Here is a 19473-nt window from a genome sequence, read left to right as displayed (position 1 = left end):
TTTACAGAGAGGAATGGGATGGTGTCTTAGTCAGGGTTTCTATTCCTGCACAAACATCATGACCAAGAAGCAAGTTGGAGAGGAAAGGGTTTATTTAGCTTACTTCCACATGGCTGTTTATCACCAAGGAAGTCAGGACTGGAACTTAAGCAGGTCAGAAAGCAGGAGCTGATGCAGAGGCCATGGAGGGATGTTCCTTACTGGCTTGCTTCCCCTGGCTTGCTCAGCCTGCTTTCTTATAGAACCCAAGACTTCCAGCCCAGGGATGGCACCACCCACAAGGAGCCCTACCCCCTTGATCACTGAGAAAATGCTCCACAGCTGGATCTCATGGAGGCACTTCCCCAACTGAAGCTCCCTTCTCTCTGATAACTTCAGCCTGTGTCAAGTTGACACACAAAACCAGCCAGTACAGATGGGTATGTGGAAAATCATTTGTTAAGTTTTAGAATACCAGAATACCAAGAGTCAGAATGGTAGGATTCAAAATTCTCCACTCTCTTAGTCATAGACCTAACCCACTTGGTGCCACCAATTCTCTGATGGGAAATTGCATGAGGGCATTATCTGTCGGCTCATTGCCACATGCACCTGTAGAGAGTGATGTACTCAGAACTTTCCTGGCATGTTCCCATACTGAGGGCTATGGGAAAATCTCTGTTAGTGGCTTAGGTCAACTTCTTTTGGTGAAATATCCTTCAGGGAAATATATCTTTAAAGAACTGGATGTGACTCATTATGTGGAGTAAACCATGGGCTTACCTAGGTCCATTTCCACATTCTCCTTGTTGCTTAGAGGATGGCTTTCCTGCTCATCAGGAGTGTTCTCTTAATCCTTACTAGGTTTTTTGGGGGGTAGGAGGAGTTTACACATTCTTAGTTATTAGATTAGCTCTGTATCTAAGTAAGCTATAGAACATCTCTCTTCTTTTAACCTTCTCCAAAAAGTCATTAGTTCTGAGTTAAAATCCAAGTCTAGAGCCTAAGGTCTGATCTGAAGATACTACCTCACTATTGGTTGACCAGACGCCCAGGTTAGGGGTAGACAGACAGCTGTGCACACCTGTCTCCTCCACAGCCTTTCTGTAGAGCCTTACAGCCAGCAAGTGCCAAGCAATCGGCCCCTGCCTCATCTGTCTCTCTGCTTTCTTGCAGATGTGGCCTGACCCCTGGCAGACTTCTACCCTCCAGGACTGTTCCTCTTTCCTCATCAGCCTGCTCACTTCTGTGGCCACTGGTTCTGTTCCCTAGCCTGGTGGGAGTTTTTCCTCACTTTGTCTGTAATACCAGAATAAAAAAGCCTGCTTTTGAATCTTAGCCCTGAAGCACCATAGCTGTATGGCCACAGTCAAATTGTGTAATTGTTGGAGATTCTTCAGCTGTACATTTAAAATAATAACAGGATCTACCTTCCAGGATCGTTGTACAAAGTGTCTGAGATTTAAAAAAAAAAAATGCTTAGGTTATTGGAGGGGGTGACAAAGTTCCCAGTAAATCCTAAGTGATAGTATTCTCATCATGCTCATCATTCCTGTTATGGGACACAGAGTTAGTATCAGAGGTTCCTTACCTCCTTAATCTCCTGTGTAAAGAGGGTGTATAAATGCTACAGGATGGATCCAAATAAGGAGGTGCCTGTGGAAGCCCTAGCACATGCTACACCCTCAGCCACTGCTCCCACCATCTAGTGCAGGCAGCATGTGACCTCTGCCATAGCTCCATCTAATGATTAAGAGACACAAAAGAAACCCACACGGAGCAGCCAGCATTTCTTCAGCCCCCACCCCCATAATATAATCCGGAAGCTTTTCAAACTCCTATTGGTCGTTGTCCTGGCTTACCCTATCAGCTGCAGACCAACAGCAGAGTGCACTCGCCTTATCAACCATACTTGAGGCTATTCTATTTTTAACCTTGTATCTTCCATTCTTTCTCTTTGCCTTCCTGTAGTCAGTCCTGACGTCCTACGCCTGCAACTTTCCACAGGTGCCAATTTTTCTAAGGCTCTCTAAGAGAAGGTATTAACAACAGTGTTAGGTTTTGCTGTGGACAGAGGAAGAACCTGCTTCCTCTGCGATGGCTACTGATCCAGTGCCTCAGGGGATCGCACAGAACTGGAATGGGCTCAGCAGTGCTGTACTGAATCCGAGCTTCTCTCAACCATTCACTGCTGAGGAGGTCATTCAGCTTCAGCAACACTTCATGCTCGCTGGCTGCTCTGCACTGTCCCCAGATTCCATACAACAGCAAAGGATATCAGTGCGGTCACAACTGCATACGCAGAGCCCATTGCAAAGGAGCCGGCAAAGATCCCTAGGAAATTGCCCACGGATTGGAAGAACGCTGCTGCGTCAAATGCGTTGGGATTCTCCTTGGGACTATAGATGGATATAGAGCTGAAAAGACAAGAGAACAGCCTCATCAGTGACAGTCAGAATCACATACCATCTTCTGGGAGAAGCATACACCCAATGAGGCTGTGCGCCGGTGAGATCAACCGAAGGAGAAGGGGAGAGGCAGAGAAAGCAGCAGGCATTCCTTGCCTCCCAGCCTGATCCCATGGTATCCATATATGATTGCCAGTCAGCAAACATTTGTATATAGGGAGAGTTGTAAAGAATATTGTTTCTGAGCAAACTAGGCATTAAAACATGGTAGGTGTATATGGGATCTGCTGAGAAGATAGATAACTGTGAATTATTTAGTGGCCATATGTCTTCAGCGCTGTTCTATATTCAACAAATGTTCCTGATAAAAACTGCACTTTTATGGCCTGTGCACAAATGGGCGATACAAATCACAGCATGCACAAAATATTCTGCCATGATCTTGTCATAAGCCACAAAACATTTCTCTCTCCAGTGTAACCCTACGGGAAAAGAGCCCTGGTGGCCTGCCGAACACCACAGCATTGACTCCCTGGACAGGCAAAGGCCCCGCTCTCCCACAGAAATAAACGGCAGTGGTCACCCAGGGTCATTTCTCATATCTAGTTCTTATGGCGCCAATAGACAGATCTCCACAGGAAATGTGGCACACCAACAGGCAGTCTGTTTAGTTAATTTATTTGTTGGTTTTGAGATGGTTATACTCTGTAGCCCAGGCTACCCCCAACTCATTGACATCCTCCTGTATCAGCTTTTGAAATGAGACTATAAACATGAACAATCATGGTTGGCTTACTTAGATATTTTTGAGGATGCTATATTTGATTTTTTAAAGTGGAGGCTTTAAATCCCAGAATGCTAATAAGAGGGCCAAGGTGTATCCCATTTTAGGAGCTATGATCTCCTCATAGTATAGCATTAAAATGAGCAGAGGTGCTAAACCTGGAAGGATTGAGGGAGACCAACAAAGTTCGATTTTAGAATTATTTTTCATCATTTTAATTTTAACATCAAGTCTTTTTTTTTTTTTTTTTTTTTTTTTTTTTTTTTTGGTTTTTCGAGACAGGGTTTCTCTGTATAGCCCTGGCTGTCCTGGAGCTCACTCTGTAGACCAGGCTGGCCTCGAACTCAGAAATCCACCTGCCTCTGCCTCCCAAGTGCTGGGATTAAAGGTGTGCGCCACCACGCCCGGCTTACATCAAGTCTTTTTAAAGTTAGTCAGGGGGGTGGTGGGAAATGAAGACTTTGGCAGGGAATTCTAGAAATGACTTTGTAGCTGTGTGGAGAGGAGAAGGCACACCAGCCAGACTGATGGAGATTATACAGGATTATACGCAAAGGAACAGAGTCTCTTAGGCCAGGATGATTAGAGCCTGCTGACTCTCTGCTCTGGCTCTCTGCCTCTGGAGACTAGTTAGGAGAGGGAACAAGTAGGTTCCAGCCTTCCCACAGGAAGATATGTAAGGAAAGGTGGCAGTTTTAAATGTTCTTTGGATATCTGTGCATACCTTTAAACCTCCAAAAGCAGGCCAACACTTCTACTTTGATCTCTTAATTGGATAAAGAAGATGAATGGTGGTGAAGGCAGCCCTGCAGTGTACCTGAGGGAGAGCCTGAGGAACCCCTCCGTCTGTGGAGTGTTAGGCTTCCAGCAAAGCCATGGTGCAAACACACCTTTTGTCTTTTGTACTTGCCAATCCCCTGAAAGGTGTTAAACACCATGGCTGGTGAAAACCAAGTGCTGGGGCTGAGGAAGTCTCAGTTTACCTTGACATTCACCAGCAGGACTCTCAATTTCTGTCAAGAGGCATGAAAGGGAGAATCCTTCCTTTCTTTCAAATAAAATTCTCTTTCTTCCTTCCTTCCTTCCTTCCTTCCTTCCTTCCTTTTTGTCTATCTTTCTTCCTTTCTTTCAAATAAAAGTATCTATCTATCTATCTATCTATCTATCTATCTACAGCAATGGAGGTTTGTGAATAACTCTAAAGTTCTGGAAGTTGTGCCAGCAGTGGGTCTGACCCCTTGAATTGGCACCTCTTTACCCCTCCACATCTCTAACTCCCTAGAAATGTTTTTTCTGGTTGCTCCTGATTATCCGTAGTATCAACTGGTAATACCTTACAGCATTATTTATGGCCTGCTTTTCCTTAAACCAATTTCACTTTTATTCAGCTACAAAAATCTTTCATTGAAGAATACATACACAATTGTAAGTATGACATGCTAAATATATTTCTTTATAATGTATGTGAGAAAGTATACATTAACAAAAATTTCTTGTGTATGACCTCACTCAACTCATCTTGCTGGCCTCATTGATTTGAGCTATGGTCTTTGGGGAGATGTTGTCCTAATTCTGTCTACTAAAATATGATAGAGCCTGTGTTTGCCCAACTCCATATGATGTTTGCCTTATTAGAAGAGAGAAGCATAATAAACCCTTGGACCAGGGAGGTACTCCATTGAAATTGTTAGTCACAAGTCTTCCCAAAATATAATCACTAGGTGCCTGCTACATGCTGGGTGAAGCATTACATACAGGGTGCAGGAGACAGGCAGAGAAGCCCACAGGATGGAAACAAAATTAAATTCAACAAATACCAGCTGGTACACGGAAGCCATCTCTAAGCAGAAAATCCTTAGAGATAGATGACATGAACAGTGTTGAGGGTGGTGCTGTGAGAACCACAGACCATTTAATGGTACAAAGGGGGAAACACTGTTTCAGACTAAAGAAGATGGTCTTTGATGGATAAACAGACAGTGATGGGGAGGGGTTAGTCCAGGCAGTGAAGAGAATATAAAAAAAGGCATTGAGGCAGGTGAGTTCAGGGCACCTTCAAGATGTAGCTGCTGCATGGGTATGGCTGGAACTCAGGGAGTCTGCACATGAACTCATGCACAAAGGGAATTCATATAACATTCGCTATCTTATGCTTACACTGTAATTTTGTTTAGTCTTCTATCTGTGTGAGATACATAGGGTCAATGTTGTCATCCCTGACTGCCTCCTCCATTCTTTCTAAAATGAAGTGCCAGAGGAAATGAGAATAGAGTCATATAGCCAGTCGGTTCATAATGTAAATATTTTATTTATTCTTTATTAAAACAAACAAAAAACAAAAAAAACAAACAAAAAATAATCTTCTCATGAAAGTAGTTGAGTGACATTGTTACATTCACCTTAAGAGAGATGTTTCTTGGGTACCAAAGCCTTTGCTCTAATGGAATGTCGGCTGGGTCTTTCTGTGTGCAGGGATAAGTGTGGGAAGCAGTGGGTACGAGCACTGATGCTCGGGCTTCCCTAAGGAAACCTGTAGGCTTCCTCACCTACACTTCTAGCTTTGTTCAGTCTCATCTGGGCTTTGTTCCTCTTTGTATGGCTATGACACAGCCTGGGGCTTGGCATGTGCAAGCCTCGGCTAAGGATGATAGAATGACCTCAAGTATGTAGAAAGAAGTGAATGAAAGAGTCTTGCAAAACTTAGCTCTTAAAATGTACTATCCCTGTAGGATATCTGTTAGGCACTGAGTAGATGGAGCCATGCTGTGGGTACTGTTGGTGTTCTCAGCGCAATTCTGAGAATCTTCCTTGTGCCTTGTTACTCATGTCAAGGCTTTGACACCTCTTGTTGTCACAGCTTGGAGGACCTGGGGCAAGTGATCATACTCATAACAATTCTATCACCTGGTAAATAGAGTTGATAATATTCCTCCATAACTGAGTTTCTGAAACACTTATAAAATTCCTATGTAAATGTTGTTGATTAGAGGACTATTCAATGAGTGCTTGTAATGGATAAATATATTGAAAGTACAAGAGAAGTTAAGAAAAAGTGATCCCTCTGTTAATATGTTCAGTGCTGTCCCTCTGAACACCTGGAGAGGTCTTCGTATACCACAAACTGGTGCAGGGGTTGGGGGGAGGTAGTCTCTCATACTAGAGTTTTGAGGTAGATAGATTCAACAGCTTTGAAAATGTTATGACCAAAAATACCCAGTAGTGTTTAAATATTCATTTTATAACTTGGAAAAAAGTCCAGGTTATCGATTTACCCTGTTCAGGAACTGACTGCTCAGCAGAAACTGGGAGATAAATGTGCACAACTCTTTCCAACTAAGAAATCTGAAATAAATGAAGTATTGTAACTTGATGAACAACACTAATAAGGGTCTTTATTTTTTTAGTGCACTACTTAAGATTCACGGGCACAACGAAGATTCTGCCTACTATTTCTCAATAATGGACATTTTTGTCTAGAATACAATGGTCCTGAAATTAAAAAAAAGGCTTGGTGTCCTAGGGAGCATTGAGTATCTGGATTTGAGACCTGGGTATAGAGCTTGGCTCTGTCTCACTGGTTGGGTGGCCTTGATCAACTTACTTAAACTATTTGTATTCCCAGTTCTATAAAATTATAACAGTACCTACTATATAGTGTTGCTATGACAATTAAATGCATCGACATTTGAAAGCTCTTAAAATGGCATCTGGGAGGAACTAGATAATCATTTCCTAGGGAAATCTTCCTTCCTGCTTCAAATGGTAACTTTCTTTTTTTCTGTTTCTGTTTCTCTCCCTCTCCCTCTTTCTACCCCCTCCCTCCCTCCCTCTGATCTGAAATAGTTTAAAGAAAGTATTTCAGAGTAGACATCCCATGAAAACTTTAACCTATATAGAACCCAGGCTTTTCTGACTATCCTTTGGTCTAGAGAGACAAAAATCTTTGGTACGTGAAATGTATTTAGTAGAGTATTCTGTGGCACAGTAAATTCATGCTGCAAAAGCAGGCAGTGAGGAGAGGGAGATGAAAGTAAAAGAAAGGAAGAAGAGATGCTAAGGGAGACAAGACCCTGAGTCAGAATGAGAGTGCACATAGTAAGGCAAGTGAGATCTCATTGATCCTGCCCAGGACTTTGAAGGAAAGTGAGACCTCATTAGTCCCGCCCATGACTTTGAAGGAATGTGTGATCGATAGCATTGGTCCCACCCATGTCTATGGCCACCTTCAATTCTGGATCCTACTGAGTTACCATTTGTCAAATTGTTATAATTAAGTCAAATCTCTTGGCTTCCAAAAACATTCATTCTTGAAATTCTTCTTACACTGCATCTCCTAAAATACTTTGCTACATAGTTGCTTCTAGAAAGTACCTGGCCATGTGATGGCCTCAGGGTTCAGGCAGCTACACAGTGCCCTGCCTGCATGGTCCTCCTGCAACAAAAGTGACTCTTTAGGGCACTTTCTACCCTTCATTTCTACTCTTAAATCTACTCTCATTTGTTTTGTTAATGTTAAACCAATGCCATTTGAAAGCTTTTTAAAAAAAAAGTGTTAAATGAACATATTGTATCCCCTTTAGAATTTCTATAAGTTTAATTATATATATAATCTCTCTGTGTGTATTAAAATGATTACTTTCAGGTGATATTCCTGAAGACGGTCCACTGGTTTTTCATGGTCTGTGATGGGTAAGCTCTAAGAGGCAAGGCCCAAAGAGACTTCATCTCAGGATTGCTTTCTTGCAGCTGACATGGCCTTTCCTGTCATGATTAAATTAATATAACAATTCTTAGGCATTAGCCCACCCTTGGGTAGAGTTTCTGTGGATCAATGAAGATGTACTCTTTTTTTTTTTTTTTTTAGTAATGCTATGTAGGTAAATTGATGATTTCATAATTCTTACTAATGATTCTATAGAATTCTTAAATTTATACAAGTAAGTTTTGAGCCCTCTATAATATAGCCTGCAATTAGGGCTCTGTAAACCTTCCTGTGTCATGGGCTAATTATACCAAGATAGAAAGCAGACATGAAACAGAAACAGATTTATGATCAGGGTAAACATTCTTCTGGTCTGTCTGTGAAACCGTCATCTGATTACTAAAGATCATAAAACTGAGTATAGACAATTTATTGTAGGTGCTCAGACAGAAAATAAAATAGTTTCTGGTTTATCTATACAAAAGCTCAAAACTAATGGGACACTAGGCAGATGATCTGCCTCTTGACAAAACCATGCTAACTTAAGACATAAGAGTTACTGTTTTAAACTCCTAATGAAATTGTGGAGCTAGTGACAGATAATAAAACATTTAGTTAGATAACTAATCTTAATGGAACACATAAACATCTCTGTTGTAACTCTTTATTCTATTTATGATTTGAATCTTTGTTTGAACTTATTGTGAACTTTAGAAAAAGAGATGTTTAGAATACCATGTGATCATGTACTTGAAAAAGTACAAGAACTAGAAACAATGACAATAAGAGGGAAGCAGAAGAGAAGAAGAGGAAAACAAGATACAAGCAGAATAAGCAGAGCAGAGCAACAGGAGAGCAGAGAGCAGCAGAAGGCTCCTTAGGACCGGGAGGCGTGCTTTTTTTGTTCTTTGGTTTTTTTGTTTTTTGTTTGTTTTTGTTTTTGTTTTGTTTTCTTAACAGAGAGTTTCTTCATATTGACAAGGACAGGTGTTTGTTGTTTTTGTTTGTTTGTTTGTTTTTGTTTTTTATTTTTATACTCAATAAAAAGGTAGAAGTTTTTTCCTTTCTCTAAGCAATGAAGGTTGGAGCTTATTTTTCATCCAGAATGAGTGAGTTCTTTCTGCTCTGGCATTTGCACAATGAAGCATGCTTACTGGAGGCTTCTGCTCTATACATATGCATTTTAAGTAGAAGAGTTCTAAGTATGTAAGTTGATGAGACAGACGGTTGGGCCCAACCAAAAAAAAAATGTGAATGTGTGTATGAAAGAATGTGTGTGTCTACGCATATTTGCTTCTGTAAAAGGTTTTCTCTCTGTGAGTGTGGCTTTCTTTTCCTGGTTCAGTAAAAGTTAATGGCTGCCGGGAAGTGGTGGCATATGCCTTTAATCCCAGTGCTTGGGAGGCAGAGGCAGGCAGATTTCTGAGTTCGAGGCCAGCCTGGTCTACAGAGTGAGTTCCAGGACAGCCAGGACTATACAGCGAAACCCGGTCTCGGAAAAACCAAAAAAACAAAACAAAACAAAATGTTAATTGCTCCAAGCTTCTCTCACCTCACCAGGGAGGGGAGAAGTCTCTGGGCAAGAGAGAAGGGAGCCTTAGCCATAAATCCTCTCGTGAAGTCCCCGCTGCTAGACAGTATATGTTAATGGCCAGAGAGTTATAAAGTAAGTTTACAAAGCAAGAGTTATATTTCCAGTGCTTATTCTAGCACAGAGAATTATAAAGCAAATAATAAGAGAGATAAAGAGTTAAGTTCCCCAGTGCTCATGCAGAACAGAACAGTAAGAAGGAGTGAGATCTTTAGAACAGAACAGAGAAGTAAAAGGCTGGAGATCATCAATTCTTTTTGGCCTGTGTCCCATACTACCATCAGCCCATTCTACCTGGAGCAGACCCCCAGCAGATTAAAATAGCCACAGATATTTAACAGGACCTTCCATCTTTTTTTCCTGCCAAATCTTTAATCCCTAACAAAGAAATTCAAACTATCAGCACTAGTTGATTGATAAGAGTTTTTGATTAATTAGGACATAAATATGAAATGCCTCCCTCTGCCCCTAATTACTGCTCTTAGTTGTACTATATAGAATCTGCCTTTGTGCTGGGTAAGGGGTTTCATTAATGATTTCTTGGTCAGACTCTATTATTCAATGACTTTTCTTGATTTAAACTTACATAAGTCTAGCTTTAAACCTCAACTTTCAAAGCAGGCTTCCTCTTCTCCACACAGAAAGGTCCTTAAAGGGATGAACAGCAGTGAGGTCCCCCTGCTGGTACCCTGTGGTACTGGGTGCTGGAGGATGTGCCTGGCTCTTGGTCTTGGTCTTCATGTGACGTGCTTTAAGTTTCACTCTGCTTCCTATTGAATCATTCCCAGAGACCTCAGCTGATGCTCTGATAAGAACTCCTTCTTCTCATGTGCTAACTCAACCCTCATCTTCTCTGCCAGCTACACATATTCCTGCTTATCCCCATGACTTGAATTAACGGCTGCTTGACCTCAGTGCCTTTACCTAGTCTCTTGACCTCAAAGTTCAGATAAGTTCCCTAGGTGAAGAAACATGGCACATGCTGTCTTATCTCACCTGCTTCCCAAATACACCAAACCAGGGAGCCTACAGGTCCTGCTCCAGCTGGCTCCTGCTCTATTAATTCTATAGGCCAGAAAGGGCGCCAGACTCTGTATGCTCATGCTTCACATTTGTAGGATCTATAACCAATAACTGCCTTCTTTGACAGTGCTTGGAAAGAGAGTTGGCTTTCTCCCCTAAAGGATGAGTTAGCAGCCCCAGCTGTCTAGTGATTCAGGGGACTCCCCTCTCTCAGCTATGTGAGAAAACATTCCTATGAGGAGGGACGGCACCAGCACCATCGTATCTCCATAGCACAACTCTCTGAGGTCAAGTGCATCCATCCTTCCCAACACAATGAATGAACAGTGGCTGGTTCATTGAATCGAGCGGTTGGCAGGTGTGGCCCTCTTGACTATGCAGCCTTTTTGCATGTTTAAGCAAGTCTCTGACTTGATCTGGAAAACCAGAAAAGGCTCATGAGAGAAGCACTCTTGGGACTTGTGACATTTAACATCAGATGCTCACAGTTTATCTTCTTCCTGTCTAGGGTTGGGTTGTCACTCTGCAATTTGGGACACATTTTAAAAGAGCAGTACAGCACAGAATGGCTATGAACTTTCCCAGAAGCTGTCCCATTTTGTTGGGCTTGTAAGTCACTGGCAGGGCCCAGGCAGGAGAAAAGAATTAATTACAGTGCTAGTTCATGTTTAAAGCTCTTTGTACCAAGAAAGGAAAGATGAACAGAGCAAGAAACAAGTGGATCCTTATCTATTATTTATCTTTTAATAACTATACCAACGTGCCCTTTCCCTGGGAACTTGCTTAATTATGAATAAGGAATTGATTTTTATGGGGCCAAGAATTGTGTGTACACATTGGAATTCATTCTGGCGTCTGCCTGCCCATTATTCGGGTTTATGTTCTGCCAAAGGCTGATGAAGTTCTGTCAAGAGAACCTGCTGTAAAACATAATGGCTTCAGGAATTGGGGGCATTCCAGGCACCCTGGGAGGTTAGAGGAGCTGTCTTAATAATAAGGGGTCCTGGCCAGAAGTTCACTGAGCTTGAGTTAGAAGCATAAAGTTTCTCCCCAATGGCTTTCCCATGGGGACCTTCACAAGGGCCAAAGGGCCCTGCAAAGGGCTGTGCCAGAGGAGGCTCATTAATTAACTCTTTTGCCCTCTGCAATGATATTTAATGATTGCTTGCTAAGAGCCCAAATTCATACCCAGGCCCTTGACAAATATCATTCTCATGTCAGCCATGAAAGAAAAAGCAAGGATAACTCCGCTGGAAGTGGAGTTTGTGTGTCACGGCCATACTGTGAGTAATGTAATCTCAAGCCAAACCCATTCATTCCACCAACAAATATTCATCGCTCCTACTGTGTGCAGACATTGCTCAAAGCTCTGGAGACGCAACAGGGACAAAACACAGCTGTTCGTACGTTGCAATGGAGAAGACAACATAAATACAGTGAAGCTAACAAATATATGATGAAATGACAGCAGCTAAACAGAAACTAGGGTGGCCTACGTGGAAGGGAGAGTGCAGTGGAGGGTGGATAGGTGCTGTGCAGAAAGGTCACCTGAAGATGATTCAACATAGAATGAAAGATTTCCTAGCCAGGGTGCCATGATGGAAACCCATACCCTCAAGAGTTGGTACCATGGCCCCAGGAAACTGCTCACTGAAGGCTCACTGACTTGTTTTCTGTCTTCTGCCACATCTGCCAGGGAAGGAGGAAGAGTACACAGATTTTCTGTGCCCAGCCACATCCTCCTGTTAGAAAAGTTGGCATAGCCATGAAGGAACAAGCAGCCTCTTAATAACCGATACAATGAGGGTGTGTGATTTCATCAGACTCATACTGATAATAGCAACAAGAACAGTCAGGAAGTTCAGCACATAATCACACCCTTGACAGTTCCCTATGTAGCCCTGGTCTATTAAATCACAACTTTAAGGTGACAAAAAAAAAAAAAAAAAAAAAAAAAAAAAAAAAAAAAGAAACAAACAAACAAAAAAACCCTCTTAAGTTTAAAGATAGTTGAAAAGGATTATGCATGTGAGTACACATGCGTGTGTGTGTGTGTGTGTGTGTGTGTGTGTATGTGTGTATGTGTATGTGTGTGTGTATGTGTGTGTGTATGTGTGTGTGTGTGTCTCTGTATGTGTCTGTGTGTGTGTGTGTGTGTGTGTGTGTGTGTGTGTGTGTGTGTGTGTGTGAAATATAGGCACATTTTTTGAAAGGAGATCTTAAATTACTTTGCAATTTAGCCTGAAAAGTCTTGAAGTCTTTTCAGAATTAATTATTCTGTGGGCTTTGAGAAAATGTCTCCCATACCCAATATTAAAAGTGAATTTTAGATAGATTAAAGATGAAAGTAGCTTGCAAACACTCTTCAAATTTCCATTTTCTTAATTTTTTTTGAAGCATAAATAAGAATTTGAGCCAATGTGAGAGATTGGGGGGAGTAGAGGAGATGAGTTAATGTAAGAGACTGGGGGTGGGGGGAGTAGAGGAGATGAGTTTCCTGGGTCCTGAGGGGAATTTCTTGCCCTTTCCCAGCTTTTCAGTTTTGTTCAACCTCACTAATAAAATTAGAGCTCCAACAGTCCTGTGATATGTGAGATTTGGGGTCAAAATAGATAGCAAAGGTATTGAAAGTAGGTCAATATCCACTGACAATGGAAGTCTGGTAAATATGAAAATATAATCATAAACAGGTGCAACTGAGACGAAGATTAATCCTCATGTTTGAAACCAGAGAAGGGAGTTGGATCCTCTTCCATGTCAGGTTAATAGAGGACTTAAGATACCTCTCTCTCCTGACCAGAATTTGCTTTGTCAAGCTCTTTGTTAAACATTTTGTAAACATTATTGCATACAACCCCCACCACAACCCCTGAAGCAGGTGCATTATTATTTCATTTTGTAGGTGAGGAAGCCATGGCTTAATGAGATTAAAGTGACTTTATGCGCTTCATCTTCTTTAAGCCTCTCAAGAATCTAATGAAGAAAGTATTCTCATTTAACACACAAACAGATTCAAAACAGGTAGAATCCTTTCCCTGACTTAACTCACAGCAATGGAACACCAGCCTCTCAACTCAGCTCTCCCTGATGGAAGCCTTCTAGCAGGCTGCCTAAGAAGGAAAACATCTGGATGCACATCTGGGAATGTGCAAAGACATGACTCGGCAAAAACAACCTTCAGACAATCGAGACAAAGACCATTTACAAGGGGAAATAGATAAATAAATAAATAAATAAATAAATATCACCTTAGTTAAAATGTCCACTTCAATCTGACAACCACTGGGCTAGGATCGATAGAGATTGTTTCTTTGTAGTAAAGAGTTGACAATACAAACTATATCCACATCATGTGACTTTCCTGTCAACTTTAACTTTGGCCTCCCATCCCCTCTATCATTTCACTCGGCTTGCAAAATGAAGTGACTATTGTCTCTTCAGAGCAATTACTTAATCTTGCTGAGTTTTCATTTTAAAAACAGAGATAAGAATTATGTTTAAGTTGTATTCCTTTCAGGATTAGGATTAGATGTATGCATATGAATGTAATACTTAACATCTAAAATATAGGAAAGAAAAACTCATAGAGGTTAACTTAATAATTGATAATATTTATATTAACATTACAAGATGATTGCTAGCTCTTTAATCATTTTTTTTTCACCTGAAAGAAATCAGTAAAAATTAAGAACAATTTCTAAGAACATGGGGACAGTTAAGAATTGCCGTTAATGTGTTAGAACTTCACTAGAGTCTTCTAGAATGGAACAAGCAACCTGCTCAGTTAGGCCAGAAACTGAATTTCTCTTTTCTCAACGCGGCATATACAACTATTGAGATAGTATCAAACAAATGGATACAGGTGCATTCTGAACAATAACTGAGTACTAAAGACACCCCCTCCAGGAGTCCTGCAAATCAAACAGCTGAATTTCCAGCTGTTCTGTCTGGAATCTGGGGCTTCCAGCTGTGTATCCCCAAAGATACACAGACATACCACAGAAATCCTACCGTTATACCTGGAAAGAAAATATATTTGAGAACAGTATCTGGTGACACTTTGTAGAATTGCAGACAGCAACAATTAAGGAAAGGGGGCACCAACCCACTGGCGATTGCTTTCAGGGAAGCTGCCAATTCAGGACTCATCACATGTTACATGGAGATAAGAAAAATCAAACACAGGTGCTCAGTTGGGTTGGTGCCCGAGTCCCTCAAGTACTGTGTACTGAGGCCATGCTGGCAAGTGGCTGAATCAAATACTGCTTTCCTCTGGCTGGGTCAAAGGACGTTTTACAGACCATGAGCTGCCTTCCTAATCTGGGGGCTTTTCGCTTGTCACTCTCTGATTATAAACAGCTGCCTGACGCAGCTGACAGAGAAGACAACGCCTGGAAAATATTTGCCGTGATCAACAGTTTCTCTCAGATCATCTCTCCTGCCACTGCTTTCCCATTTATTAGCAATTAAGTGCGCATCTGGGTCCCAAATCACAGCTTAATTTAAGGAAATCTCTACATCCATCTTTTTAGAACTGCAGAGAATTTCACTTGCGTTCAAGTTATGTTTGGATTAGAAGCACCTGTTACCAACTTAAACTACACTATTTTACCAGGACCCACACATCTGAATTTTTTCAGAAAGCTTGAAGCCTAAAGATCAATCAACAAAGCTTACCAAACAAAGGTTCTTTGTAGTCTACATAATATTTTTAAATTATAAATCCAGAAATTGGTAGAAAGTACATGCTCTACAGAAGACGAAGCCACCTCCAATGCTGGAGCGTCAGCTTCATGTCTGTAAATTCTAATTTAAGTTTCAACAACACAGCTTAAAAGAACACACGGGTTTGTGAGCAGCGCTCTCCTATTACCATGCAATATTGAGTCTTACTAAAAAACTTCTAGTCAGAGACTCAGCACAAAGGCAAACACTTCATTTGTTAAGTGGGGAGACCATGGAGAGGCACAAACTACTGCTTGGCCCCAGGATGTTGGAAGCAGAAGGGTCAGCTTTGTTTATCAGTCTGTAATAGCTTGTTGCCTGGAAGAATACGTAATTGGAAGACTTAGTGATATTTGAGATGGAGAGAAATCAGAGGAAAAACTCAAGTTAGGACCAAGCAACTAAGCTATATATCATCATTATATATCAAGAAACACACACAAACACACACACACCCTCATGGTCGTGTCAACAACCCACTTGGGGTCCAGATATTAGTGATTCTGGGAGTTCAAGAATGGTGTGAACCAAACTGTGTCAATGTCCATGCGCCTTTGATCTGGAAGGATATTCTTTCATTTTCTTCACATTGCCCATGGAGTTCCCAAACCCTAAGAACAACTGAAGTTAGAACACAAATATTGATGGCAGAACAAAGAGCGAGAGGTGAGAGGTTGAGCAGATGTTAAAACAAGATGTGAAACAAGACAATCTTGGTAATAGGAGCATCAACTCTGCACCTCAGCTATGACCTTTCACAGGCCGCCAACTCAGCAGGGTTCCCATGCTCTGAGCCCCAGACTCCACAGGGGAGACCAAGGTGACTAATGACAGAATAATGAGAAAATAATGGTGGGTCCTGACAGCTGTCCATATGTGCTTTAGAAGGTGAGGCTTGGTGGGTGGTATATACATCTGAGCTGATCAGGCTGACTTTGTAGTCATGGCTTTGGTATTAATATTAATTATGTCAACATATGAAAAGCCACAAGGCTACCACAACCAGGCATTCCTGGGGTCAACCTGAATATATGAGATGCAATAACTCCCAGGTGTTGGTTTTCAGTTCACCCATGGCTAGATTTCTGTAAGAGCCTCCATCATTATATATCAAGAAACACACACACACACACACACACACACTCACACCCTCATTATATATCATAAGAAATAACACATACACACAGAGAGTCATTACATGTCATGATAAATAACACATACACACAATCATGTATCATGATAAATACACACACACACACTCGAGAATGCATTCATGCACATGCACACACACACACTGGAGAATGCATGCATGCACACACATTCACACACACTGGAGAATGCATGCATGCACACGCACATTCACACACACTCAAGAATGCATGCATGCACATGCACATTCACACATACTGGAGAATGCATGCATGCACACGCACACTCACACACACTGGAGAATGCATGCACGCACACGCACACTCATACATACTCGAGAATGCATGCATGCACACACATTCACACACACTCAAGAATGCATGCACACACACACACACACACTGGAGAATGCATGCATGCATACATACATTCATACACACTGGAGAATGCATGCATGCACACACTCAAGAATGCATGCATGCACACGCACACACACACACTCGAGAATGCATGCATGCACACACTCAAGAATGCATGCATGCACACACACATTTACACACACTGGAGAATGCATGCATGCACACGCACACACACACTGGAGAATGCATGCATGCACACGCACATTCACACACACTCGAGAATGTGTGCATGCACACACACATTCACACATACTCGAGAATGCATGCATGCACACACACATTCACACATACTAGAGGCCAAGGAAATTGTTCCTCTTAAGGACTAAGTTTTGAAATAATACTTTGGCGATTAGAACTGTTGTGATATGCAGGTGTCTTTGAGATAGCTTCAAATTTAAAGACCTTCTCATAAATCTCCTAGGAAGACACAGACCAATTGTGGCTCAGGAGGAAACCACCCAAGTGCCAGAGATAGGCTGCTCCCACTGGAGGTCAGGAGGTAGAAGGACTGCTGTTTGGTATAGCCTCTTCTCCCTTCGTGGTCTCTGTCTTCTCCATCCCACCTCTCTCTCTGAATTTATTGAGTGGGGCTTTTATTTAACCACACAACCATGTGACCCTTTTAATAGCTGTCCTACAAGCTAGTGAGCTAGCATCCCACTATACTTCTCAGCTGGGACCAAGGTTATACATAAATTGCAAATTCTGTGGGAGAAAAGGTAGAATTCAATAATTAGACTCCACTATCTCCTCTAGATTAAATGTACTTATTAGACATTTATTCAAACCTATTACCACCTTCTTAGAAAATTCAGTTTAAAATAAATGCCTCAGGGCCTTGGTTAGAAAGCATCCAGCTGGAAACAGGAGACATGGCAGAGGAGAGAATGCCCCCTCAATAAGAGAAAAGAAATGTGCAGGACTGTGCTGCATGTGAGGTCCTGTGTGTGAAGGTGGGGGTAGGTAAAGGACTCACAGGCTGAGAAATAACAAATCCCTGGTTTTGTTTAGGAAAAGCCCATTTTGTCAATCAATGGTAATGTACATCGTTATTAAGAGCTTATAGTGTATGAAAGAAGATTACAGCACCCTGACTATCTTATGAGTAATTTCATCCACAGGAAAAGTGTGATCATCTTGTAATAGTGCCAGCACCTAGACCCCAGTGCAATGACATCCCAGAGAATGGGGCAGCATGCAAGCCATGCTTGCTCGTCCTGACAGCTCCCTGATAGCACTTCGGTCTGCTTAGTCTGGTCTGCGGAGCTGTAGAGGAAGGAGAGTCCTGGCTCTGGACAGTCCCACTGAAAACCTTCAACTCTTCAAATTCTGGATTTCAGAAGAAAAGAACAAGAAGGGTTAACTAATAACAAAAAATGATAGAGGCAGGGAAAGGAGATACTTGGCTTTTCAAACTACAATAGGATAAACCAGGACAAGACAAAAAAGATAGTTTGTGAGTAAACTGAGCGATCACCCCACACAGTGCCAGCTTGATGCTCCTTAAAGACTAAATTTGGAAAGCCTCCAATTTCCATTTCAGCAAAATGTTCAGTGGTGAAATTCTCTTGGATTCTGAGGGCTCTACATTTTAGTTTTTAATGGCTGCCATTTATTGAGGGACTTCTGCAAGCCAGAATCCTGACTACTATTTGGAATACATTACTTGCTAGTTCTCACAATAAACCTATAGCAGAAATAATATCATTTACACATTCCAAGGGAAAATTGAGTCAGGGTAAGCAATGCAGCCAAAATCCTGTAGTGGATCGTAACACTGGCATTAGACCCCTTGCAGACTACAGCACAACTCCTGTGCTGTGCTTTCAACCTTGATGAGCATATCCTGTGAATGCTTTTGCAAGTCTGTGCTTCAAGAAAAGGATAGTTGGAGGTGGCCCGGTAGGTAGGCTTCTTTGTGAGATAACCCCCACTGGGAGTCTTGATATAGTTTAGTTTTAACTTAAATCTTCACATTTCTTTAGTTCTTATTTTTTGTGTTTATTAAGCAGTGAAGCAGCAAAAAATAATTTTAAAAGAAGAGTGGCCTAACAGATTATCCCAAGAAAGAAGAACCTTTGAAACAGAAATAGAACAGGGTTAGCTTTGATCCAGACCTTCCCCCTAGGCACAACAAAATGTTTATGTTTGAAAGGTGTGGGGGGTCTTGTTTAGCTGGCAGCAGGTAACTTATCTGTCCTCGGCTGCTACTCAAGTTTGCAGGTAGTTAGAACATTATTTTTTTCTATCAGAGTTCAATTCAATTCCACATGGAGACTCTTTGGGTAGCAAGGTGCTTTAGACCTTCACCACTAAGCACACTCGAGTACATCTAGACTGGGTGTAACTGTACAGGGCAATCCAGACAGTGAAATTTGAAATGTATAATTTGTTTCTCAGAATATGATAGGGCATGCGTGTCCACATGCTCACATATCACACACAGACATGCAAACATGTACAGAAACACACATACACACAGAGACTTACAGATACTCTCTCTCACACACACACACACACAGAGAGAGAGAGAGAGAGAGAGAGAGAGAGAGAGAGAGAGAGAGAGAAGGAAGGAGGGAAGGAGAGAGGGAGGGAGAGAGGGAGGGAGAGAGAGACAGAGAGAGAAGGAGGGAGGGAAGGAGGGAGAGAGAGACAGAGAGACAGAGAGAGAGAGAGAAGGAGGGAGGGAGGGA

At 41.7% G+C, this 19473-nt stretch overlaps 1 protein-coding gene across 1 annotated transcript in view; it reads right to left on the bottom strand.

Annotated features, from left to right (window-relative positions):
• Positions 1–19473, bottom strand: part of Slc9a9 (solute carrier family 9 member A9) — a 544400-nt gene that overhangs the window by 297693 nt on the left and 227234 nt on the right. The window contains exon 7 of the mRNA XM_031346346.1: positions 2258–2396. Within this exon, the coding sequence (XP_031202206.1) occupies positions 2258–2396 (139 nt within the window). The remainder of the gene's footprint in view (positions 1–2257; positions 2397–19473) is intronic.

The sequence above is a fragment of the Mastomys coucha genome, unplaced genomic scaffold (genome assembly GCF_008632895.1).
Source record: "Mastomys coucha isolate ucsf_1 unplaced genomic scaffold, UCSF_Mcou_1 pScaffold23, whole genome shotgun sequence".
Lineage (NCBI taxonomy): Eukaryota > Metazoa > Chordata > Mammalia > Rodentia > Muridae > Mastomys > Mastomys coucha.
The sequence above is the reverse complement of the archived record's forward strand: the minus strand, read 5'-3'. Positions and strand labels throughout refer to the sequence as shown.